Source organism: Erythrolamprus reginae, chromosome 1, assembly GCF_031021105.1.
Source record: "Erythrolamprus reginae isolate rEryReg1 chromosome 1, rEryReg1.hap1, whole genome shotgun sequence".
Classification (NCBI taxonomy): Eukaryota; Metazoa; Chordata; class Lepidosauria; order Squamata; family Dipsadidae; genus Erythrolamprus; species Erythrolamprus reginae.
In genome coordinates this window covers 241454696-241480454 of record NC_091950.1, presented here as the reverse complement: position 1 = coordinate 241480454, position 25759 = coordinate 241454696, and the positions used below count along the sequence as shown (strand labels likewise).

The following is a 25759-nucleotide window of genomic DNA, read 5'->3' as shown; positions in this document are numbered from 1 at the left end:
GGGGTTTTTACGCGGAGGGAAGCAAAAGACCACGATGGCGAGCCGCAGTTCAAAGACCCCCGTTGGCCCTGAGCCCACGCCGCCCCTCTTCGCGGGGGGAAGACTAATTTGCCTTGGCCCCCCTCGCCCCCACGTGATCGCAGAGTGGAGTGAATTCAGCTCAGCCCCCCGGAGGTCGGCAGGGCTGGTCTGGCTACTATTGTTACGCATGTGCCGGGCGCGCCTGCTTTCTTCCACGGTTCTGTTGCTATAGGAGCTCCTGGCTAACAATCTCCTTTTCGCCTGAATCCTCCGGGTTGCGTGGCTCCGGTTGTTGTCGCCGCCGCCGGGAAAACAGCCTTGGCTCTCCGCGCTGGGGGTCTTTGGACGGAGTCATGCGCTACGGCGAGTCGTCCTGCTCTCCTGGAGCATCGTCGAGTTTGCAGGTAAAAGCTGGCTTGGGTGCAGGTGAAACGAAATGCTAGCGGAGGAAAACGAAACGGTGCAACAAGGACCGTGACTTGGATGATGTCATCCATGTGCTTCTCCAACAGGGCGCCCTCCTGAGGGGTCTAGGGTCTAGACAAGGTCTCCACATCAGGCGGGGGGGGGGGGGGGAAATGAGGAGACCATCAGGTGGGTGCTAAAGGATTAGATATGTCTCTGCACGCTGGTGCCTGTTCCCCAGTCCCCTCTGGTGATGGTGAAGGATGGATTTTGGCATATGGCTTTTGTATGGGAGGGGGGGCAGTTGTGTCAGGTAGCTGGTAGCAGTTAATCAGTGGAACCACTTGCCTCCAGAAATTGTGGATGCTCCAGCGCTGGAAGTTTTGAAGAAGTGATTAGACAAGCATTTGTCTGAGTGCTATTGGCTTTCCTGCCTAAGCAAGGCGTTGGACTATAAGACCTCCAAGGTCCTTTCCAACTTTGTTATTCTGTGTACTTGCATTCAGCAAATGAGTGAACTCTTGCTCACAACAACACATCCTGCTTCATCCTTTTAAAATTTCCCAGGGTCCTACTCAGTTGTGTAATACAGGGTGGAAATGCAGGCATTCTCGGGCATTGTTGTATGAACAGCCTGCCTTATTAGGCGGCAACATGTAAGTGAACGCAAAACTGTTTTAGGATGCTTGCCCCATCATATGAAAGCGTTGTTTATGATGTTGGATTTTTAAAACAAGCTTGCTTTGCAGGGTTCAGTTGACATGCCTGGGATTAATGGGTGTGTATGAAAATAGTAATAATAATAATAATAATAATAATAATAATAATAATAATAATAATACTAATAATAATAATAATAATAATAATACTAATAATAACAACAACAACAACAACAACACATTTATTTATAGTGCCCTTTTAACAAAGGGCATAACAGCATGTTAGCAATAGCACTTCTTAAACACAGAGCCAGCATATTGCTCCCACAATCCCAAGTCCTCATTTTACTCACCTCAGAAGGATGGAAGGCTGAGTCAACCTTGAGCTGGTGGTAAGATTTGAACCGCTGACCTACAGATCTACAGTCAGCTTGAGTGGCCTGCAGTACTGCACTGTACCCACTGCACCACCTCAGCTCAATCTGAATTTATTTAGATGCCTCTGTTTTGTTTTCCTGGGCTCTAAGTTGTGGAATGGCAAAAAAAAAAGGCTTTGGAATCTCTGGAGCTGCATTCTACATTCCGCTTATTTGGAATTGAATTCAGTTGAAGGCAGCATGACAACAGGCATTGAAGACAATACATTGAAGTATGTGATTACCCCTACTTGTTATAGAGTAGATTGATCAGTGGTCTCAGGTCATTTATTTCCTGATGTAGATAGGAGATGAAAGACTAGAAGATAGACTGAATCTTTTTTCAGTTGTTGTCTAGACCAGTGTTTCCCAACCTTTTTTGAGCCGCGGCACATTATTCACATTTTCAAAATCCTGGGGAACATTGAGGGGGGGGGGCCGCAAAAACGTTTGGACAAAAAAAATCTCTCTTTCTCCCTTTCGCTCTATTTCTCTCTCCCTCCCTCTTTCTCTCCCTCCCTCTTTCTCTCTCTCTCTCCATCCCTTTCTTTCTCCCTTCCTTCCTCTCTCTCTTTTGCTCTTTCTCTCTCCCTCCTTCCCCCCTCTTTCTGTCTTTCTTTCTTTCCTTTCTTTCTCTCTCTCATTCTGTCTCTCTTACTATCTCTTTCTTTCTCTCTTCCTTCCTCTCTCTTTTGCTCTTTCTCTTTCCCTCCTTCCCCCCTCTTGCTGTCTCTTTCTTTCTTTCTCTTTCTCTCTCTCTCTCATTCTGTCTCTCTTGCTATCTCTTTCTTTCTCTCTTCCTTCCTTCCTTCCTTCCTCTCTCTTTGGCTCTCTTTCTCTCTCCCTCCTTCCCCCCTCTTGCTGTCTCTTTCTTTCTCTTTCTCTCTCTCTCTCATTCTGTGTCTCTTGCTATCTCTTTCTTTCTCTCTTCCTTCCTTCCTCTCTCTTTGGCTCTCTTTCTCTCTCCCTCCTTCCCCCCTCTTGCTGTCTCTTTCTTTCTTTTTCTTTCTCTCTCTCTCTCATTCTGTCTCTCTTGCTATCTCTTTCTCTCTCTTCCTTTCTTTCTCTCTCTTGTTCTCTCTCTTCCTTCTCTGCGGAGGCCGGCAAAGCTTTTCCGGGTAGGCTGGCTGGGGGATAGGGCGCGCGCGCGCACGCACCCCCGATGTTCCAAAGAACCTTCTCCGACCTCCGATGTGAGAAGGTTTTCTCCGAGCGCTCGCCTGAGGAGCTGGAGAAAGGGGCAGATCGAGCGTGCGTGCGTGCGTGCGTCAGCGGCGAGAAGCCAGGGGCGCGAGGGGAACAGAGGCACTAGGGGGTGGGGGCAGCCGCGGCGCCGGCCTCCGCACTTTTATCGCTCCCCACCCCAAACTCCAACGCCCAGCTCCTTGCGCGGCACTGGAAAAGGGTGCTGCATTGCCGGCTTCTACCTGGTGCTGCCAGGGAATCTCCAGCTGGGCAGGGCTCTCCTTAAGCTCTCCTTTTTCCCTAGGAGCTTGGCGGCACCCCTGGCTGTGTAGTGTGCCGCGCCACACCGGTTGGGAAACGCTGGTCTAGACATCAATGACTATTCTAAAAATCTGATCTTTTCTTGCGTATTTGAGCAGAGTTCAGACTTCCTTAAGCTTCTCAAGGAGTCTTTCTCTAGTTTGACTTCCTACTGAAAAGTTATGTCAATGGTTAAGCTGGTTTTTAAAAATGAGTAGAACAGATTAGATTGAAAACAATAACAACCCCACCAAAACCGCCATCCAAAATAAGAACTCAGATTTGGAGGTCTGGGAATTGATAGGTATGACCTTGGTGAAACTTAATTATTACTCTCTTCCACACAAATTTACAGTTTGAAAATATACACATCCGGCAAGGGACCAGATAATTGGTCAATGACAATAAGGTAAGATGCTAATAGGAACTGGACTGGGAGAGAAAAACAACAACTTGGAAGTAGAAAGCATCTGTTAACATCTATATTATTGCTACTCTCTGGTGAATAAGGAGCATAGTTTGAATTATGTTTTCTCTCCATCTTATGCCTTTTAGAGCAGGGGTCGCCAACCTTGACAACTTTAAGACTTGTGGACTTCAATTCCCAGAGTTCCTCGGCCATTATAACTACTGTGATGTTAATAAAAAGTAAAAGTGATAGCCACAGTAGCGGCTATTGGCTACGTGACTTGAGCTATAGAATGCAATAGCATATGCTGTCAGATTCATGGTTTCTACATCATGGGAGAGGGGGAGATATATTATTAATTCATGGTATTTCTGTGAGACCATTTGAATAGCCAATGCACAGAAGATGTGCAAACTAGCCTCTCTCTCTTTTTTGAGCATGACAAATTTGAACTGGGAGTACCGCAGAGGCTTCACAAATATGTGTGAGGCCTAAGTGTTTCAGAAATAATTAAGTGCCAACACAGTTAAGATATTATAGAGCTATGGCATCTATAGCTATGGCACTAAAGTTGATCAGGAAGTTAGGGAGCATTATGGCAGCACAAGGGGGGGAATCACACCTGCTTTAAGATGGAACAACACATTTGTAGGTGTCACCAACAAATCTTTTGGGGACAAACCTGAGTTGACACACAGCCTTTCTCACATCCATCCTTAGTTCTACATGTAGTGTTTATTTGTTAGAAAGCCTTACTCCACAACCCTTTATTTAGAAAAATTCCATAGCGTTACTTAAGTTCAGCTTTATCCTTATTTTGTTAGGTTGACTTTATCAGACATATACAGGGTGCCTTTTTCTGACAGGACTCACTCAGCCTTCCAGCCTTTCAAGGCTGATAAAATGAGGACCCCGATTGTTGGGGACAATATGCTAATTTTGTAAACTGCTCAGAGAGGGCTGTAAAGCACTATGAAATGGTACAAATAACAAGAGTGCTGTTGCTATTGCGGTATTGTTATGAAGTTCTAAATGGGACTAAATGACTGGCAAAGCTTTTTCTTGCTAGCAATGCCATGTATTCTTATTTAATTAATAAATTCAATGAGAACCTAGCAATCCCACAGTGTTTTGGCGATTCTCGGACAGTGGCTTGATGTCTTTGATCTTTTCTGACACTAGAACTAGGGTATACAAAAAGGGAACTGATTTACCTTAAACTCACTCTTCTTTTGTTGCATCCTTGTATGCCCCAGGAGGGAAGGAAATACCAGGACAATATCCGGGTAAGGCTGTAAAGTCATTTCTTGAACCTTTTGTGGGGCTGAGCAGTGCTTCTGGTCAGAGGGGAAAAGATGCTTCAAAGTGTGCATGGATACAAAACTAACATCTATTGGCAACTCTTTACAGCAGAGGTCTTCAAACTTGGCAACTTTAAGACTTGTGGACTTCAACTCCATAATTCTCCAGCCAGCTGGAGAATTATGAGAGTTGAAGTCCACAAGTCTTAAAGCTGGCAAGTTTGGGGACCCATAATATGGAGTTGTAGACTTTTCCCAGTAAAACATACTTTTTTAGTTTAAAGTGTTGTAGATTCGAGGAATACAGCACACTCCAAAGCATTTTTCCCTGCCCAACCAGTATGCCATTCTGAATCCACTGAATGAAAATTGCCCTTCACAAATATTGTTAGCTAGCAAAAGGACCATAAATATGAAACGTGAAAAATTTAGAATGAACTGATTGACCCTTTTTATGGTTGTTTACTTTTTCTTTTTCTTTGCTCAGGATCCTTCTATAAAGGGAGAGTTTTCTTCGGGATATTGAAAATGGCTTTGGCTGACAAGAGGCTTGAAAACCTCCAGATCTACAAAGTCCTTCAGTGTGTTCGCCAGAAGGACAAGAAACAGATTGAAAAGCTCACCAAGCTTGGATACCCTGACCTCATCAATTTCACTGAGCCAGAAAATGGAGACAGTGCCCTTCACTTGGCTTGCGTGGCCAATGACATTGACATGTGCAACTTTCTTTTGGAGCTCGGGGCTCACCCTGATGTCCAAGATCGAATGGGGCGCACCCCTTCGATGAAAGCGGCAGAACTTGGCCATGACTTGGCCTTGGATGTGTTAGTTCAGGCTGAGGCCGATATGACAATGGTGGATGCAGAAGGAAAAGGTAAGATGAATCCCGTATCCTTTTGGTTGTTGGTGGTGGGGGAAGTGGGTTTTCAGGAAGATCAGAGGAATGTTTCAATTATTCCCTTAGTGGTTGGTAGCTGTGTTCAACTTGGTGGGTGTTTGCTTGTTCAGCCATAGTGCTATGTGCTCTTTCCAGGTGTGCTGTTTTATTGCATTCTGCCCACCAAACGGCATGCCCGGTGTGTTCAGATGGTTCTCGAATTTGGAGCAGATGTAAACAACTGTGCTTTGGAGGGGAAGCCAGTTTTCGTACAAGCCTGTGAGCAAGCCCACGAGATCAAAGATATATGTATGACATTTTTGGAAAGAGGAGCAGACCCCAATTCAACAAACCCAGTAAGATCATTCTTAACATTTTAAGTGGGTACTTTGCGCACTTCTGACATAAAGTCGTTTTGTTCAGTCTGTTGGACTGATTGGAAGGGGAACTCATTAACCAGAGGCTAGATTTCTTTAAAACACAATACAACAACTTTAAAAAAAACAGGAGAATGTAGCAGGCTCTATTTTATAAAAGTCAGCCCCTGTCAGCTCATCCAACACAGGTTTCCCAAAATACATCAGCGTATCATAGAAAACAAAGCAAGAAATGCTCTTGTTCGTCCTTGTGTGCAGGTTCCAATCATGCCCCAATTGTTTTACATGATCCAAAATTCTTAATGTCGTTTTTGGTAATCTACCCACCTTAAGTGGAGTGCTTGGAATGAAATAGCAACACATTCAGAATCATTTTGTGTACTCTGCAGTGGTAGAATTCAGGACTGCTGCCATTTTACATTGCAAAGATGTAATGTAAACGTTCTTGCGTATAATGTTCCCACGTGTAAAGCAGAATCAATTCCTTAGCATTTGGGAAGCAAATACATCAGGCTACCATAAAGTTAAGAGCCATTTTGATTTGTAAAATATCTTAGACCGAATGTGTCTATGCAGCTTGGTCTCCTGGATGTAACCAACTGAGAAATCTAAGGAAAGAAAGTTCCTATAGCTATGATACACTTCCTGCTAGGATCCCAGCTTGTAGCTGGATAGCAATTGATCCAGGTCAAAATGTCACCTCTTTTTATAGATGAAAAGAGAAAAACAAGCTCACTCTTTTTTGGGGCAATTCTGAATCTCTGCAAATGGTTTTATCAATAGAATCTTGCTTGCTTTTCTGTCCACCTTGAATTTCGGAAAAATCTATAACCACGTCTCTCTGATTTTGCAGGCAACAGGCCGCACTGCCTTGATGGAAGCAGCAAGAGAAGGGGTTTTAGAGGTGGTCCGGGGTATCCTGGAGAGAGGTGGGAATGTTAATGTTTTTGACAACGAGCGACACCATGCTGCCCATTTTGCTGCCAAAGGAGGGTTTTTTGAGGTATTCTTTCTTGATGCTGTCAGAAGCAAAGGTACCCAAACAAGGATGTCTCTTGGTTAATTACTAATAATCAGCTGTCACTAGAAAGGGAATTCTGGGATACTGGATTTTTCTGAGGATTGGTACTATGGGGAGGCTGTCCTAAAACATGGGCCATAGAGTAGGTGGGGAAATGTGAAAGTGATTATAGGCCCAGAAATGGATAAAATATTTGAACTGGGGAAGGACCGTACGTAGCAAGGTTGCTGTCAAGAAATGGCAGCTCTGAATTGAATTTTCCCAGTTGTCTCCATAAATGTGATTTACAGAAATACACAACATTGTAAGACCTTAAGTCGACCATTCGCTAGTTTTTCCTCCTCCTGGTAGCAGAACAGACAAAATTTTCTTTAAAAAAAAAACAAAAACTTTATTAATTTATACAAAAAGGAATAAAACGGGGGGAAAGGGAAAGGGGGATACAGAAAAAAGAAGGTAGGAAGGGAGTGGGGTAAACAGTATTATTATATCACAGCTTATATATATTATTGTATATACATTTCAGATATTTGTCCATATGTAAATATTTCGTATTGAGAGTCCTTGTTTAAATATCTTATAGCTGTAGTATTTGGTAACCCAACAATAATGTGGGAAAATAAACGATAAAAAGGGAGAAAAAAGAGAGAAAAAGAGAGAGAGAGAGAGAAAGAAAGAAAGAGAAGAGAAATAGGAAAGTAAGAAATATTACCTGCAAACAAGCAGGCGTTTGAGTTGTGACGACTTAGATGAATTATATTTGTTGTTTTTGTTAGTGAAAGTTTATCGTAAGTTGTGATATTAGTACATTTCTAGTAGTTATCAAATGGATTGAACTCAGATAGGGATTGAATTATTTTTGGTCCGTTTTTTTGGTTATACGTATCTTGATTTTAGTTTATGTTAAGCGATTTTGATTATTTTTCGGTTTGTCATCTTTAGAGTTGGATAGCCATCTGAACCATTTCTCCTAAGCCTTGTAGAACTCTGAATCATTTTTGTTTTCAATTTCCATTGTTAATTTTGTTAGTTCTGCGCATTCCATAATTTTACTAATGATAGTTAGATTTGTCGGGATGTCTTCTTTTTTCCAATGTTGTGCATAAGTTAGTCTAGCGGCCGTTAGTATTTGAATAGTGAGGTATCTGTCTTCTTTACTTAATTTCTGTCTAAAAATGCCCAGAAGAAATAACTCTGGTTTAATTATGATCTTTGTCAATATGACTCGGTCCATTATTCTTTTAATTTGTGTCCAGAACTTTTGGGCGTATGTACAGGTCCACCACATATGATAATATGTTCCCTGGTTTTTTTTACATTTCCAACATAAAGACAAAATTTTCATCCTCGTGCTATGCTAATGCATTTCCAGAATCTCATTTGATGGAAGGAAGAAGAAAATGTGATGGAGAATTACTGCTTGGGGTTGTGTTTGCCATTCTGTCATCCTGTGAAATTGATTTCTCTTCTGCAGTCTTTGCTGAGAAATGTATCTGTTTAAATGTTTAAATATTTCCTGCTGCTTTGTTCAGAAGCCTCCACTCTGAGGATTCGCTTCATTAAGATTTAAGGTTGCTATGCCAGGGATTTGTCCCAAGCGAATCCCTCAGGAAAAACCTCACTTGTTTGTCTGCCTGTTTTAAGTTTGCTTAGATCAATGATTTTCAACTCAAAGTGGAACAGTTGTGAGGCATGGGGAGAAGCCAATTTTGTATCTATTAGTTTGGGCTTCAGCATTCCTTATTGCTGCTATTTATCCTTCCTCACCCCTTAAACATATGTTAAAAGAAATAGCATGCTGGCTGATTTATATCCAGCATGTTCAGTTGAACTGCTTGCAGGCTCTTATTTTATTTATTTATTTGTAAAACAGAAGATTGACAGCAGAAAAAGACCTCATCGCCCATCTAGTCTGCCCTTATACTATTTCCTGTATTTTATCTTAGGATGGATACATGTTTACCCCAGACATGTTTAAATTCAGTTACTGTGGATTTACCAACCACGTCTGCTAGGAGTTTGTTCCAAGCATCTTCTACTCTTTCAGTTAAATAATATTTTCTCATATTGCTTCTGATCTTTCCCCCAACTAACCTCAGATTGTGCCCTCTTGCTCCTGTGTTCACTTTCCTATTAAAAACACTTCCCTCCTGAACTTTATTTAACTCTTTAACATATTTCGATCATGTCTCCCCTTTCAGGTGAAGGAAAGTAGTTTGTATAAACATAAAATAAGTAAAAAGTCATGATAAAAGAGGATAATAGGGTAGTAGGACAAGGACGGTAGGAACAATGGTGCATTTATGCACGCTCTTAAAATAGAGCTTTGCAATTGGCCTTGACTATAGGACCGCACAAGGTTTAGCACCTTTATATCTGCAAAGCTCCAAAAGTAAATAAGAAGAAGGCCGATTTGCAGAGACAGGTTCATATTCGTGCAGTAATTTATTGGAAATTAGATATCTGGCAGGCAAGGTTCTCCTGGGATTCAACTGACTGGAGTTTAAGTTCTAAAAGATGTGATCATTCTAATTCAAAACTATTCAAATAATTCAAGGCTTGTGTGTTTGATTGGAATAAGAATAAGAGCTTTGGAAACCAGTGTTTTTGCTTCTCTCAGCTCATGCACACAGTGCAAATGTCCATTTCATGAAGAACTTCTCTTAAGGCAAGCAAGGTAGGTCTCTCATACCCTATCTATGCTTCTTTTTTTACAGCCCCTAGAACCGAGAAAATCAAACGTATCCTCTTCTAAAAATGCACAATAAATATAAAAATACAGTTTTAACCGAAAAGACAGAACAAAAATAAAACAAAACAAAAACCCCTTTCTCCTTCGGTAAAAGGATTACCATGTAGGAATGTTGGCTGCATGCCAATATACAGTCACCTATCTTAATCACTATTATTCCATGTTATAGTGACAGTAGTAGTTTTTAAACTGTTTCAGTGACGTCGTCTGTATTTGCCGCAGCTCAAAATAAACTCAATTTGATGGATGCTATTAGCGTCCGCGTTTTTTGCTTTTTGCATTTAATAGCATGGGTTTGCTTCCCCAGATTCTGAAGATTATTTCTGCTTACAATGGAGATGTGGGCCTTATAGCCATGAATGGAAATACACCTCTTCATTATGCTGCTGCCGGAGGTTTTGCCGAGTGCTGCAGGTTTATTGGTCAAAGAGGTAAATGATAAATGTTGGAGAATGAAGAGCCTCTAAAGTAAACTCAGAGTAGAGGAGCAGTCCTTTGGAGCCATGATGTTTTCAGAAACTTATGTCCTCCTCCTCCTCAGGTTTATATTGCTTTCTCTGAGATCAGTGTGTTCCGCTCTGTTCTGCCAGCGTGTTTCAACCGCCCGTAATTACAGGGTAATTAGTCCAGGAAGACACACACCACACGATAAAAGGAAAACCCAAAAGTTTTTACAAACAGAAAAACAGAAACAGCTCCCTTTTTAAATGTCAAAGGGATTTTCTGGTACACACAAGGCACAGGTTAAATGCAATCCAATTGCTCACCCAATAACTGGGAAATTGAGTCCAATTCTAAAGTCCACGATCTTGACGAAACAATCAGATAAACTGCCATGAGGCTAAAACACCCGGCTGCACTTTTATCTGTAGCACTAATTACAGCAGCCCCACCCAACCACAGGTGGCCTCATTTTCTCTTGTAATAATCCTTCAGTTGTTGTCTCCTATGCATCATCTACGCATGCATGGATGTGTCATTAATTCTTGTTCAGAATCCAGGGATGATACAGATGATTGATCTCCCCCTGGGCTGTCTGCCAAACTCCCCTCTTCCCTGTCACTCATGCTTCCTTGGTCAGAGGAGGCTTCGTCGGCAGATTCCATCGGGAGCAAAACAGGCCTGCGGCATGTCGATGTTTCCCCCACATCCACCTGCACATTCCTTGGGGCAGGAGCTGGGCCAGAGCTAACCACAACATGCTCCATTCTTTAATGTTTACAACAATTGCAAAAATGTCTCTCTACGAACATATTTTTTGTTAATTTATTGCTTTTAACATCATGTTTTATATTGTGTATTTTTAAAATCTGCTTTGCAAATACAGATAAAAAGGCCAGGTATAAACCTAATAAATGTATATGTACACACACACAGAGAGAGAGAGAGAGAGAGAGAGAGAGAGAGAGAGAGAGAGAGAGAGAGAGAGAGAGAGAGAGAGAGAGAGAGAGAGAGAGTTTGTTGCAAAAATCAAAACCAGAAGCACACAGAGATGACTGATTTAGCTGGATTCAATATCTTCTTTTATAAACATAATAACATATGAATTTACAATACCATTAGCAGATTATTTCTTCAAGTAGTTACATACAGCAGAGAACAGTTTCATTTCAGCAGAGTTCAGAACAGACTGAGAGAACAGAGTGGACTGAGCCATGCCCAGCCTTAAGCTTAAGTATTCAGTTTTGATTCTCTGCACAGACTCAGAAGTAGTTAGCTCCCATTGGTGGACTTAGTTGCTATGGCTATTCATTGCCTAACCTTGTTAACATGGCTCTCCCAGTTCATGAATATCTTAACAACAAGCTAATTGAGTCTTGATTTGGATCCAACACATTTGTTCTGTTTAGGTTATATTTTGTCAGGAAGGTTTACCAGGTGAGTGTTCAAGGTTACTACCTGTTCTCTTGATGATGTTAGCTTAATGATACATACAGAAGCAAATCTTTTCTACCTATAACTGTCATGTAAGCCAGGATCCTGCATATCAGGGTGAGGGTTCCATATAAAATACAGTAATGATGATATTGTGTCTGCAACGTTCTACCTTAATAATTTCACCGGTAAGCAATAGACAGCCAGTACAGAAACTTACCAGTTGTAATGTTCGCTGCTCTTTGTTTTAAGAATCATTTACACCAGTGGTTCTCAACCTTTTCTTCACAATGAACCTCCTTTCAATACCTTTTGTAATGGGCACAGACCATGCCCCAGACTACCAAGACTTAAGATTTAAATCATAAAATTTCTTCAAGCCTTCGCAGTCCCCCTGTGATGACATCATGCCTTTCCCATAGGTGCATGGACCACAGGTTGAGAACCACTCATTCACACTATTCCTGTTCTCCAACCACAATTTGTTTTCAATGTATTTCTTCTAAATTTGTAGGTTGTGATCCTACTTGGAGAAACTTAGAGAAGAAGGTACCAAGGCAGGTTGCTAAAGAAGCGGGGTCCAAAGCAGCTGCAAAGGAGATACGTAAAATTGAGCGGCGATATGCCAAATTTGCCAAACCTAAACCTGGCCTTAAGGACCCCAATCCACCCTGGGCTATCAGGTTGCATGATTGGTCTGGAGAAAATCAGGCGACCCTTCGTGAAACATTTGAGGGATATGATCGAGGGGATGGGACTGTGAGCAAGGACGATTTTGTATCCATTATTGAGGAAAGGTATCCATTTATTGAGCCAGAGCAGCTACATGCAATAGCTCACCTTCATGAGAAAACACGTCACGCAGGAGTTAACATTGAAGAATTTCTGAAGGGCAACCGGTACTTGCAGAAGCCTTTCCTCCTTTCGAGTTATGGCCCAAAGAAGAAGAAGGCCAAGAAAGCAAAAGGCAGAAAAGGAAAATTTGCCATGCCAATGCCAATCTGTGTCATTCCAGAGAGCACTCGCCCTCGTCGGACAGATGGGGGACCCCCAGAATACATGATTGAAACTTATCAAAATGTAACTGACTGCACACGGTTTAATCGGGATCACCCTCCGGAACATCCATTGCAGGATGATTCCTGGTGGTACATTGAAGACCCACCAAAGAACTATGCCAAGATCAATTATCTTGCCAAAGAGGGGGACCTTTCGTCTATAAAGAAAGCATTCGAGGCAGGGGTGCCGGTAGACATCAGGGACCATTTCTTTAAGACTCCCTTGATGGCTGCCTGTGCAAGTGGCAACGTAGAAACAGTACAATTCCTTCTCGAAAAGGGGTGAGCTAACCTTTTTTTAGTAGCTTGCTAGGAATACAAGAATAGAATTTCATACCCGCCCCTAAAAAAACAACGGTTGAGTTAGTGGTAGGTTTCTAAGATGAGGTGATGACCATGTGATGACCAGGGCATCGTGGGATTTTATTTTGGATAGAGCATATTTGTATCATTACGATTTATATTAATATTGATTGTTTCCTGTTTGCTTATTTGACCCCATGACAATCATTAAGTGTTGTACCTCATGATTCTTGACAAATGTATCTTTTCTTTTATGCACACTGAGAGCATATGCACCAAGACAAATTTCTTGTGTGTCCAATCACACTTGGACTATTCTATTCTGTTCTGTTCTGCTCTGCCCTGCTGTTCTCTTCTCTATTCTACTCTATTCTGAAACTTGTTTGGTTCCCTATTGAACTGCAAGTCTATCCTAGTTAGTGGCCATAACTGTTACGGAGGAAAGCCAAGAATGCAAAACCAAGATGAGAGGGGTAGAGTTCTATAGAAACAGGCATGGCGTCTGGTAAAGTGGTGATATTTTGTTGAACATACTGGCCTTTCTTATTTTCTGCTTGACAGATTTGTCATTTAGTTCAATATTAGAAGACATCAGAGTTTTTGCCAGTCAAAGTAGTTTGCTGCATTTATTTACTGTCATGTCTGTAGTTGCTTTTTTCTACAAGCATCCCTTTGCAGTGATGGGAACTATGGAAAAACATTCTTTTGGGGGGGGGGGAAGTCAAACTCCTGACAACCTCTAGATCAGTAGTTCTCCTGTTCCCTGAAAGTGAATTAAAATAGTGTGGCAAAATAAATAAGATCTAGGATCTAGCAGAAAGAAAAAAAAGGTGGTAATACGTTTTAAAGAGTAATTGTCTGAGTAAGTAACGAAGGATGAGTCCAACAACCAACTCATCCTCAAAACCTACTAAAATAACTAAAGGCCTTATTTTTTTTCAGTCCTGGTTATGTTTCTATCTCTAGGAGTGAGGGTTTGAATTCAGGTAGAGGCTAGTACGATATGGATTGGTCCTGCTTTCAGTGGCTTTTCAATTTGCTCATCTTGCACTTTGTCCCCAAAAAGGTGCTTTTTCAAAAGGCAATTGGACTTTGTTTTTGCCTTCAAGAAGTTTTGCTTCTCAGCCAAGAAGCTTCTTCAGTTCTGACTGAATAGTGGCGGATGGAAGGATTTATATTCCGTGCAGCCGTCTGGTCGTTAGAAGAAGAATACAAAGAACTGGTTGGAAAAGCAAGGAATTTAAATCTTTCCTACAAGGTCCCTTCCAACTTTATCTTCCATCTGTTCTCATCTAAGAAGCTTCTTCAGCCCTGGCTACAAAGAGTTTAAATCCTTCCATGCCATCCGGTCAGACCCTTAGACGCTTCTTGGATGAGAAGTGAAATGTCTTTAAGGAAAAAATGAAGTCCAGTTGCCTTTTGAAAAAGCATCTTTGGGGCAACCAGGACCTAGATGACTGAGAATCTCCATAGATATCTTGCCCTTTGCTCTTTAGTCTTTTCAGATTGAGTGGGCAGATCCAAACAGTGCTGTACTCATATTTGCTTGAATGTTTAAGTACAATTTTACCTGTGATCTTAAATCCAGCCTTACTAGGACCATGGCTGCCTGTACAGCTACCTTTCAGACTGGACAGGAAGATTGGGGAAAACAAGGAGTTGAGCAAATATCATATATAAAAGTAGGCCTATTTGGGTGCAAGCTTTCTATGCAGCCTTAAAACATGGCTCACATCTCTTTAGGATCCTACCTATTTAGTTTAGTACAGCTTCATAGACTAAAGTAGACTGTAATCCACAGAGTTTATGCTGTACTGTAATCCAGTTAACTGCAGTCTACACTGCAATACATTTCTTTACCTTGGCTGCCATTACTTTTGTTGTTTTAATCAGACTCAAATCGATTGCCAGTCGCTTTCACTGAATGATTCATTCTTTCAGAAGAAAGAAAAAACAATTCCCCCCTTCATTTCTCAGTTAATTTGGTTGGGATTAAAGGTGGGTTTCAGCAGATTCTGACCAGTTCTGAAGAACCAGTAGCGGAAATGTTGAGTTTTTGAGAAATTTTGAGGAGTAGTAGTAATAAATACCACTTATGACTGGCCCCCATCCCAGAGGTAGATTCCTACCAATGCAGTCTGGTGCGCCACTCCAGTGGTGGCAATTTTGGCACAACAGCTGCAATGTTGTCTTTGCCGGTCTGTGTATTTCCCTTATTTCCCCCCCTAATTTCCTAAATCAGTGCACACCACTATCTTTTCCCCCCTAATTTCCTAAATGTCCATGCACGGAAGCAAAATTGTGCTAGGGGACATGCGCGAGCAAAACGTCACGATGTACATGCAGCGTACTGGTAGGAAAGGTAAGGGGAACCCGCCCCTGCCCCACCCCCATCTATTCTCTGCTTCCTGAGTCCCTGCTGATCAGGAGGAAATGGCGATTTTTGCAGAATCCTTCCCCTGCCACGCCCATCAAGCCTTGCCCACAGAACTGGTAGTAAAAAAAATTCAATCCCACCATTGGTTGCGCTGGTGAGAGATTAGAGTTTTGGCATTATTTCAACACAGGAAGAGAATTCAGTTAAGAACTGCAATTTGCCATGTCCCTAGTCCATTAATACTAGATCCCATTGCCTAGAATCAGTGGAAGGATACAAAGAACTAGGTAGTTCTTTGAACAGATTTTTTATTTTCTTTACATACAGGGCAAGTGTGAACACCACAGACAATTTCCTGTGGACTCCTCTCCATCATGCCTGCCATGCAGGACAGCAAGACATTGCTGAACTCCTTATCAAAGCTGGTGCCACAATAGATGCCATTTCAATCAATGATGCAACCCCATTGATGAGGGGTATTGAGAGCAGCCGCTTGGACACCGTACAGTATTTAATTAACAGTGGTGCTAAGGCGCAGAAGACAAACCGAAGAGGTAAAGTTTTGCACGGTTATAATTATCAGCTGTGCTGGCGCAGTGGTTAGAATGCAGTATTGCAGAATACTTCTACTTAGTGTTGGCTGCCTGCAATTTGGCAGTTCAAATCTCACCAGGCTCAAAATTGACTTCCATCCTTCTGAGGTCAGTAAAATGAGCATCCAGATTGTTGGGGCAATATGCTGACTGTGTAACTGTGAAGTGGTATATAAGTCTAACTGCTATTGCTATTACAGTGGTACCTCTACCTATAAACGCTCTACTTGCGAACTTTTCTAGATAAGAATGGGTGTTCAAGATTTTTTTGCCTCTTCTCAAGAACCATTTTCCACTTACAAACCTGAGCCTCTGAAACTGTAACCAGAAAAGGCAGGGAGAAGCCTCCGTGTGGAGCCTCTCTTGGAATCTCCTGGGAGGAAACAGGGCCGGAAAAGGTGGGGAGAAGCCTCCATGGGGCCTCTCTAGGAAACCCCTGGGAGGAAACAGGGCCTCCACCCTCCCTGTGGCTTCCCCAATAGCACACATTATTTGCTTTTGCATTTATTCCTATGGGAAAAATTGCTTCTCCTTACAAACTTTTCTACTTAAGAACCTGGTCACGGAACAAATTAAGTTCATAAATAGAGGTGCAGCTGTATTACTCAATGTACAGTATTATTGGCCAAGAGATAAAATGTAGATGAACAAGCAGCTACAGAATAGAAAGGAAGAGTTTTCTCCCTTACTAAATAACTAAATAATTGGTTTTCAAAATATTGATTAACAAAATAAATAGATGGCTTGAAGTTTTGCTTTATTCATTTTTTTTCTTTCCAGTTGATTTTTAAACCAGCTGCCTTGTTGATTTATTCCTAGTGTCTGTCTTGCTTGGTTGTAACATTTGCTCATTTTACACTGTACTCGCAGCAATTCTTAGAGGGAAGCCATCAATGCATGGTGCAATGGGAGGTTTATTTTTCAGCCAGCTTGTCGCAGTGCATGATAGTGATCAAGGCTTAGAGGGAATGACTTGCACAAAGTCACCAGCAGGCTTTGATGCCTAAGAGAGGACAGGCACTTGCGTTTCTATGTTTCTAGTCCAGCAACTTAACCACTGCATTGTACCGGCTCATTTTAATGAGTTATTAATCCTTTTACATACTTTAGCATTGAACTTCACAGACTCTCTTAAGAGCAAAGCCCTGGGTCCAGCTGAGGCCACAGGGACAGATGAGCTTTCCTGCCCTCCCTCACAAAAAGAGCATTGATGTCGTTTCGAAAGCCTCTTCCAAAGTTACCTGCGTAGTGTAATGTTTAATGTGGTGGTGGAGAATTCTATTGAAAACCTTCAGATATTAACATGAAATACTGTACGATCAATTGCAGTGCAATTTAAATAATTGAAGTTCAACAGACAGAATATCATCTCTCTTGTACCTCTGAGGAGGCAAAGAAAATAAAACAATGATGAGGTTAAATAGATGCTTATCAGAAATCTAATCTGATTTCTTAGTGCAGCTTCCATAAGAAATCCAAGCATATTTATTGAAAAGACAATACTGTATTACTGTATCTTGTGACAGTACAGAAGCTGCTCAGTTATAGTGATCAGCTTTTCACTCCTTCACACTTTAATAAAATTACATTTTGAAAAACAAAAAGTATTTTGTTTCCAAAGGAGATGGGCAAAAGAAAGGCTTTCGAGTGATTGCCTGGAGGTTTTTGGAAGGGATAAGAGGCAACAAAGAAGAAGGAGCAGAGTCATATAAATATGTGGTGTTGACTAGTACTTGTTCTGGATTCTGGTTAGAACTTTAGTTAAATTGGAAATAATGCTTACTGAATGCAGGATTTCATAAACAAAAACTCCATCTTTATTTCTCCTCTCCTCCATATTCAAAATGCATTACAGGCAGCCAAATTCCTTCCTCTCTTATCTTAATGATTATAGCACACCAAAGCATTCCTCCAGGCCTCCTCCCTTATCTTAAGATTTATGTCTATGCAGCGTAGTTCAAAGCACTAAGAACTGCTGTTAAATAGCAGAGAATAACTAACTTACTTCGTAGCCATACCGGCACACGTCCATGATGGATTTACAACATCGAAAACTCCGCCCTTCTTCTCTGCTAGCACCCGGGCGTGACAAATAAATCACTTCAGTAATTAACCCGTTCCTCCCCTTAATTTCCCTAACACTTGTTCCCTGCGCCTTTGGACCTTTCTAAAATGTGTATTTAACCATCGATTATCTGTCTCTTCTTCACTGGAGTCTGGACTCATAGCAACGTCCTGTGGCTGGCCTCCCACCTGTTCTGACACCTGTAACCGAGGACTTGCCACTAATTCATAAACACTATCTGTATCAGAGTCATCAAACTCTTTGCCATCTTCCAACTGACCAGGAGTATATACAACAGTACTGGGCCCATAACCTGTTGGGCAGAGAGAGTTTTGCACACACAGAAGTTAACCCACCAAGTAGCTATAGTTAACCACTAAACCTAATTGAAGTCTTCAATGAAACACAGCAGCAGGCTTTCTTGTAAAATATATATTTTACTTCTCTTTTATCAAACTGCTTCTCTAAATAAACTATCATACAATACTAGTATATAACTCTTATTAAATCCACCACTGCAACCACTAAGCACTAACCACTAAACTACAAACCACCCACTATAACAAACCATACCCATGCAAGGATATTCCTCCTTTTAAAGGATACAGCCAATCAGATTGCATCACAATTAGCAATGCTGATTATGCTTATATCAGCCTCCCCCATGGTTACCAACCATTTATTTCATTGTGATATTACCTTCAGAAATTAACATATTTCTGACATCTAGGACATCTTTAGGAAAGCCAAGGTTGGTGAAGCTGAAGGACTGGATCTCATAGGAAGGATGTGCCAAGATTCTTTAGCAATGAGATAAAAGCTATTTAAGATTTGAACAAAAGAAGGAAGCAATTGTGCTGGATTGCAGGTGGACAAGAAAACAATATAGGAATTTAGGGAAAGATTCCACTCCGAGTCATCAGAAGGGTGAGTTACTTTCAACAGAGTTCAGAAAGTCAGGGTATGATAGTAGAAGACCAAAGAGAAGATAGTTGTAGGAATAGCTGAATGAAGTCTAAGCCAGAGATCCTGCAAAGGGACAATATTTGCTCAGTTCTATGTACAGAGAAGCTGAGAATGCTCCGGTATTTACCATACGTTTTATTTTAATAGGACAAAACTCACTAGAAATTGCCAAGGCCTATGCAGACAACCGACTGATCCACTTCATTCAAGATACCTTGGACCGCTTGCCACAAACCGCAGAAGTCAAAGGGGATAAGAAGAAAGGGAAAAAAAAGGTCAAGGCTAAAGCCCCTGCCCCTAGTGCTGCTGCTACTCCTACTCCAGCACCATCAGAAGTCCCAGCTCAGGTTCCATCTTCAGCTGCTCCCAAGCCAAAGTCTGAAGAACAATCAAGGGAGTCTATGAAAGAGGAGGTATGATAACCAAGATGCTTTGGCTTGAATCATTCATATACGGTATGTCAGAGAAGTGAGTGCACTCCCTCATATTTTGTAAATATTTAAGTATATCTTTTCATGTGGCAACACTGAAGAAATGACACTTGGCCACAGTGTGAAGTAGGGAGTATATAGCTTGTATGACATTGTAAATGTGCTGCCCCCTTAAAATAACGCAACACACAGCCATTAATGTCTACATTTCTGGCAACAAAAGTGACTATATCCATAAGTGATAATGTCCAAATGGGGCCCAAAGTGTCAATATTTTGTATGACCATCATTATTTTCTAGCACTGCCTTAACCCTCTTGAGCATAGAGTTCACCAGAGCTTCACAGGTTGCCATTGGAGTACTTTTCAACTCCTCCATGACGATGGAATTGGTAGATGTTAGAGACTTTGCGCACCTCAACCTTCCATTTCAGGATGCCTCGCAGATGCTCCAGATCTAGAGACATGCTTGGCCAATCCATCACCTTTACCCTCAGTTTCTTTAGCAAGGAAGTGGTCACTTTGGAGATGTGGTTGGGGTCATTATCATGTTGGAATACTGCCCTGCCCTGCAGTCTGAAAGGAGGTGATCATGCTCTGCTTCAGTATGTTACAGTACATATTGGCATTCATGGTTCTCTCAATGAATTGTAGCTCCCCAGTGCCGGCAGCATTCATGCAGTCCCAGACCATGACATTTCCACCACCATGCTTGACTGTAGGCAAGACACACTTGTCTTTGTAATCCTCACCTGGTTGCCGCCGCATACACTTGATACCATCTGAACCAAATAAGCTTATCTTGGTCTCATCGTATGACAGGACATGGTTCTGGAAATCCATGTCGTTAGTCTGCTTGTCCGCAGCAAACTATTTGCAGGCTTTCTTGTGCATCATTTTTTGAAGACGCTTCCTTCTGGGATGACAGCCCTGTAGACCAGTTTGATGCAGTGTGCAATGTATGGTCTGAGCACTGGCAGGCTGACCCCTCTCCCCTTCAACCTATGGAGCAATGCTGGCAGCACTCATATATCTATTTCCCAAAGCCAACCTATGGAAATGACGCTGAGCATGGGCAATTAACTTCTTTGGTCGACCATGACGAGGCCTGTTCTGAGTGGAACATGTTGTTGTTGTTGTTGTTGTTATTATTATTATTATTATTATTATTATTATTTATTAGATTTGTATGCCGCCCCTCTCCGAAGACTCGGGGCGGCTAACAACAATATAAAAAGACAATATAAACAAATCTAATATTAAAAAACAATCTAAAAAACCCCAATTTAAAGAACCACTCATACATACATACAAGCAAGCATACCATGTATAAATTTTATAAGCCTGGGGGGAAGGGAAATTTCAATTCCCCCATGCCTGACGACAGAGGTGGGTCATGTTAAACTGCTTTATGGTCTTGGCCACCATGCTGCAATTCTGTTTCGGGGTCTTGGCAATTTTCTTATAGCCTAAGCAATCTTTATGTAGAGCAACAATTTATTTTTTCAGATCCTCAGAGGATTCATTGTCATGAGGTGCCATGTTGAACTTTCAGTGACCAGTGACCATGTTGAACTTTCAGTGAGAGAGTGCGATCAATAACACCAAATTTAACACACCTGCTCCCTCTTCACACCTGAAACCTAATGAGTCACATGACACCAGGGAAGAAAAATGGCTACTTGGGCCCCATTTGGGTACCTGGGGTGTACTCATTTACTTTACTCACTTTTGTTGCCAGCAGTTTAGATATTAATGGCTGTGTTTGAGTTATTTTGAGGGGACAGCATTTGCAGAAGAGACGGAGTAATGACACGGACACAAGAGCTGGATTTAAACTGGGTCATTTTTATTAAAATAAATTAGCATAATTTATTCACTAAATTAGCATAAATTAACATATCTAATTATGACCCAAACAATGGACCTGCAGGGTCAAACAATTGCTTCCGGGGCGGAAAATGACGTCACATAAACTTCCTGGGCAACATATGGGCGTAGCTCCATGCTAGTCCAGGTGAGGGACCCCTCCCTCACCTGAGATCCTGCCATGCCCTTGCATGAGGGGGGTCCCGCCGGCTAACCCCTAACGGGGGACTTAAAGGTGCGGGACCCAAAGACAGGTTCCCCCCAACTGCTCAGGTTGCTTCCACCACAAGCTTGGAGAGAACCTGTCAATCATCCCCAAAGATGCCCAACGGAGAACACGCAGTTGCTAAACCACCACCCAGTTTTCCGCCCCTAACCTGCCTACCCGAATGACCAAAGGTAAGCCAATTAGACTAAAAAGGTGCAAGCACCCCCTAACCGCATGTCCCTTTCCCCAGTGTGGAATGGGTGAAAAAACGGCCCGGCTAAAAGGCCAAGCCGCAAAAAATTCCCATTCGGCCCCCTAGGGCGACCCATAACAGCACACTGCAAAATAGGGAGGGCGGGCGGGTGTCTGCTCTTCTGACGTGGTCCGGGCGAACAGGCCAAGCCCGGGCCTGCACGCCCTTTTATAGGGCTGGGAAGCCCCGCCCGGACACGTCAGCAATCAGGCCACCCTGGCCTGATTCTCGGCCGAAGTCTCGCAATCTCGCGAGACTTCAGCCGAGATCCAAGATGGCGGCTGCCATGTGTCCGTGCCGTCCCGACCCTCCTGCAAAAGGCACCGGCTGGTGAGTCTGCCGGCGCTAATTTACACTGTTATACAAGCTGTATATTCACTACTTTACATTGTAGCCAAATGTCATTTCTTCAGTGTTCTCATATGAAAAGATATACTTAAATATTTACAAAATGTGAGGGACAGTACTCACTTCTGTGACATACTGTATTTGCTTTTTCATAATGTTTGAAAAATATTGCTTTAAGAGAAAGTTGACTGGAGGGGAACTCATTTCTGGTACGATGTCATGGGATTTCCACTGGGGTATACCAGAAACACCGCCCCCCAAATTGATGCTCATTGGAGCAACTTTATGAATCACAGAAGGACCACAATATAATTTTTATTCTCTGCTTGAGTCCCTACAAACCACCACAGAAAAGGATCTCTGCATGCTGAATTCAGCATGTGATGCTGCTTGAAAGTAGGACAGGGGACTCCATAAACTCTGCCCCATGGGAGTTTAAATAGACCACGCGCCAATAAAGCAAAAACTTTGGGTTTTTGAAGAATAGCATGACAAGGGAAATTTCTTTATGAGTAGGGAAAAAATAAGGAAGAGGGTCATAGGAAACTGCTTCATTCATAGTAATGCCATTGGTTCATCCAGAAGTCTGTCAACTGTTCTCAAGAATTTGAAGTAGGATGGAGGTGACTGTTTGCTTTTTTTCATCACAATTATCTGAAGATTACTGTGATTGAACCTAGGGTCTTTTAAAGGCATCAGGTCTTCTATTCCCTTTCCCTGATAATGAAAAGAATAATCAAAGTTTAAATCAAAGCATCCTTCTCAAGTGCCAGCCTTTGACTTTAACTTTTTAATTGAAGAGAGAGGGGCAGGAGGGAGAGGGAGAGAGAGAGAGATATAGCAGCATAAAGCCTTGAAAATCCCAATATAATTTACATTGTATATTTCAGATGGCACAACATCTTGAGTCTATTGTTGAGAAATCACTCTTTGAAGAAGTGAAGGAATCCACCAAGGATAATGTAGTTTATCTGAATTCCTTGATAACCAGAGGAGCTACAAAGAAACTTAATATCACTTTCACACCACAGAGAGTAAGTACCACTATAAAATAGGATGAGAGTTATAATTCACTGAGTTCCAAATTTTATGGGATATACACTGCTCAAAAAAAATAAAGGGAACACTTAAACAACAGAATATAACTCCAAGTTTTCGATGAGAATATTTCATTCATTCAGATCTAGGATGTGTTATTTGAGTATTCCCTTTATTTTTTGAGCAGTATATTTCTGGTGGGTGCTCATATCTACTAGTTTAGATTATTGTATTCCTTGTGTTCTATTCAGTTTATATTTCCCATATGTTCCAACTAGGTTTAAAATCCTAACTTTTTACTGTTATCAAGCTATTGGTATAATAAAAAAATATTCTGCCTGCAAAACAGTAAATATGGTAGATATAACAGACAATCAAAGCTCTTGCTCCCTTTATGTATGATACCCATGAAACACATGTAAAAAAGGAGATGGGGTTCCATTTGCATAGTTGTAGCCACCATCTTTACTTTTTCTTAACCTACCTTCAGCTTCGACCACAACAATACATGACCACACAATAGACACAAACTTAAGGTAAACTGCTCCAGACTCAATTGCAGAAAATATAACTTCAGAAATAGACTGGTTTGCAAGGGGCGTGCATAAGTGCACCAACGTGCCTACTGTCCCTGTCATAATGTTCCCTTTTATTCATATCCATTTCATTGATGAAATAAATAAATTCTCAGTTCTATGGGAATCTTTCTGATAATCAGAATAGTTGATTTTCCTTAAGGTGGTTTGCTGGGAAAGGCGTTCCAGAAAGGATAGTCTGATAATTATCATCAAATCAAGTTTTGACCTTGAAGAAATTCGATAGGGCCCAGGATGGCTATACCAAATTGATAGAAGACTTCAAAATTTATCAAGAAAATACCTTCTCCCATTCATAACCTTGTCTATACTTGAATATATTTCTTGTGTCATGGTGGCACAGTGGTTAGAATCCAGTTTCAGTCTTACTGGTTCAGCCTCCCATCCTTCCAAGGTCAGTAAAATGAGGACCCAGATTGTTGGGGGCAATACGCTGACTCTGTAAACCACTTAGAGAAGGCTGTAAAACATTTTGGAGCTGTATATAAGTCTTAAGTGCTATTGTTAGTGCTTTGAGTACACTGAATATAAAGAAGTAGAAATAATTTACAAACCATTATTCATTACTGTTTATTGATAACATGCTGCCAATATTATAAATTGCCTGTTCAAGAATTGGTTAATGAGACAAGCACACTTGCCGTATTGATGCTCACCAACGATATTCTTCATGATAGGTTTGATACTAATAGACTGAGAATTCCAGACAGTCATTCTAGGACAGTGATGGCGAACCTTTTTTTACTCGGATGCCGAAAGAGCATGTGCCCACACTGTCGTGCATATGCGAGTGCCCACAGCTATAATTCAGTGCCTCGGGAGGGTGAAAACAGCTTCCCCCCCCCGAGGCCCTGTGGAGGCTGGAAACGACCTGTTGCCCAACTTCTGGTGTGCCCAGTAGGCTTGTGTTTCACCCTCCCCAGGCTCCAAAGGCTTCCCTGGATCCTGGAGAGAGCAAAACTGCCTTTCTCCAGAGGCTCTCTGGAAGCAAAAAACGCCCTCCCAGAGCCTCTGTGTGACCAAAAATCACCTAGCCGGCACACACATGCACATTGGACTTGATTTAGGGCAACGGCTTGCGTGCCAGCAGATATGGCTTCGTGTGCCACCTGTGGCACCCGTGCCATAGGTTCGCCAATACTGTTCTTGGACATTCTCAATACCTTTGCTTTTTTCAGAGCAGATCAATACAATTCCTTAATATACCATGCTGCATGTTGATTAAGAACTGCTTTTGTTTTTTCAAGACTTGGAGTCCTGAAGCAACCACAAAAGATCTTCTCAAGAAGAGGGAATTACGTCGGCAGCGTTTTACTTATGAAGTGGACTTTGATGATTTCATGATGCCTTTTAAGAGGAATTTCATGGAGAAAGTCCGTACGCTGCAACAGAGCGCTGCTTTGCATTAATCACGATGTGGTTTCTGCATGGATCTGATAAAAGAGGGAATGGGAGGGGACAGCCCCCCTCAAGAAAAAATGCTTTGGAGAGTCCTAAATCATGTTTTTTTTTTCCTAATTATGGTGAAAGTTTTATTTTCTTCTTCCATGGGTTCAGCACAGGGCATCCTAAACCAGAGCAGGTTTTGTGTCTAAAAATTGAAAAACAATCAATTTTTTCCTATAATATGCTGCACTGAATCTTGTTGGGCTGAGCTGGTATATTAGCCCCAATAAACAACTAATTGATCTCTCCTGTTCAATCAGATCTTAATTCATTCCTTAGAAAAAAAGGATTCATTGAAGTGAATTATTTCTGGTGCTATAAATCTGAGCGACTGAATAAGGTGTCTGATAGTTCAAATCTAGAGTGGCTGAAGGATTTGTGCAAATCCACTGGATTTCCCCTTGAGATTCATACCCTGGAAGAATGCAAGATAGAGGGGGGTTCTTTTTGTTTCTGTTAAGGTAAATTTAGGGAAGAAAGGTGTTTGGTTTTAACAATGCAGGAGAGAGATTGATTTTGACCATAACCCTGTGCCAGTTATTTGTAAACAAATAAATTGTTACAGATTTATTAGGGAAGGAGAGTTCTGTTGTTTAGGGACAATTGATACA

The 25759-nt window shown here is 41.7% G+C and overlaps 1 protein-coding gene across 1 annotated transcript; it reads left to right on the top strand.

Annotated features, from left to right (window-relative positions):
• The first annotated feature begins 275 nt into the window (after positions 1-275).
• Positions 276-25404, top strand: ANKEF1 (ankyrin repeat and EF-hand domain containing 1). Its single transcript, XM_070732652.1, has 10 exons — positions 276-425; positions 5184-5570; positions 5730-5929; positions 6804-6953; positions 10031-10154; positions 12113-12938; positions 15664-15890; positions 19108-19373; positions 22959-23102; positions 24950-25404. The coding sequence occupies exons 2-10, from the start codon at positions 5225-5227 to the stop codon at positions 25109-25111; spliced, it is 2445 nt and encodes an 814-aa protein (XP_070588753.1). The 5' UTR covers positions 276-425; positions 5184-5224; the 3' UTR covers positions 25112-25404.
• Positions 25405-25759: the final 355 nt, after the last annotated feature.

Excerpts from the sequence above, each read along its gene's own strand:
- ANKEF1 (XM_070732652.1), top strand. The coding sequence starts at position 5,225 with ATGGCTTTGGCTGACAAGAGGCTTGAAAACCTCCAGATCTACAAAGTC. Across the intron at positions 12,939-15,663 it reads CAATTCCTTCTCGAAAAGGG|GGCAAGTGTGAACACCACAG; the intron begins GTGAGCTAACCT and ends CTTTACATACAG. Across the intron at positions 23,103-24,949 it reads TCACTTTCACACCACAGAGA|ACTTGGAGTCCTGAAGCAAC; the intron begins GTAAGTACCACT and ends TGTTTTTTCAAG.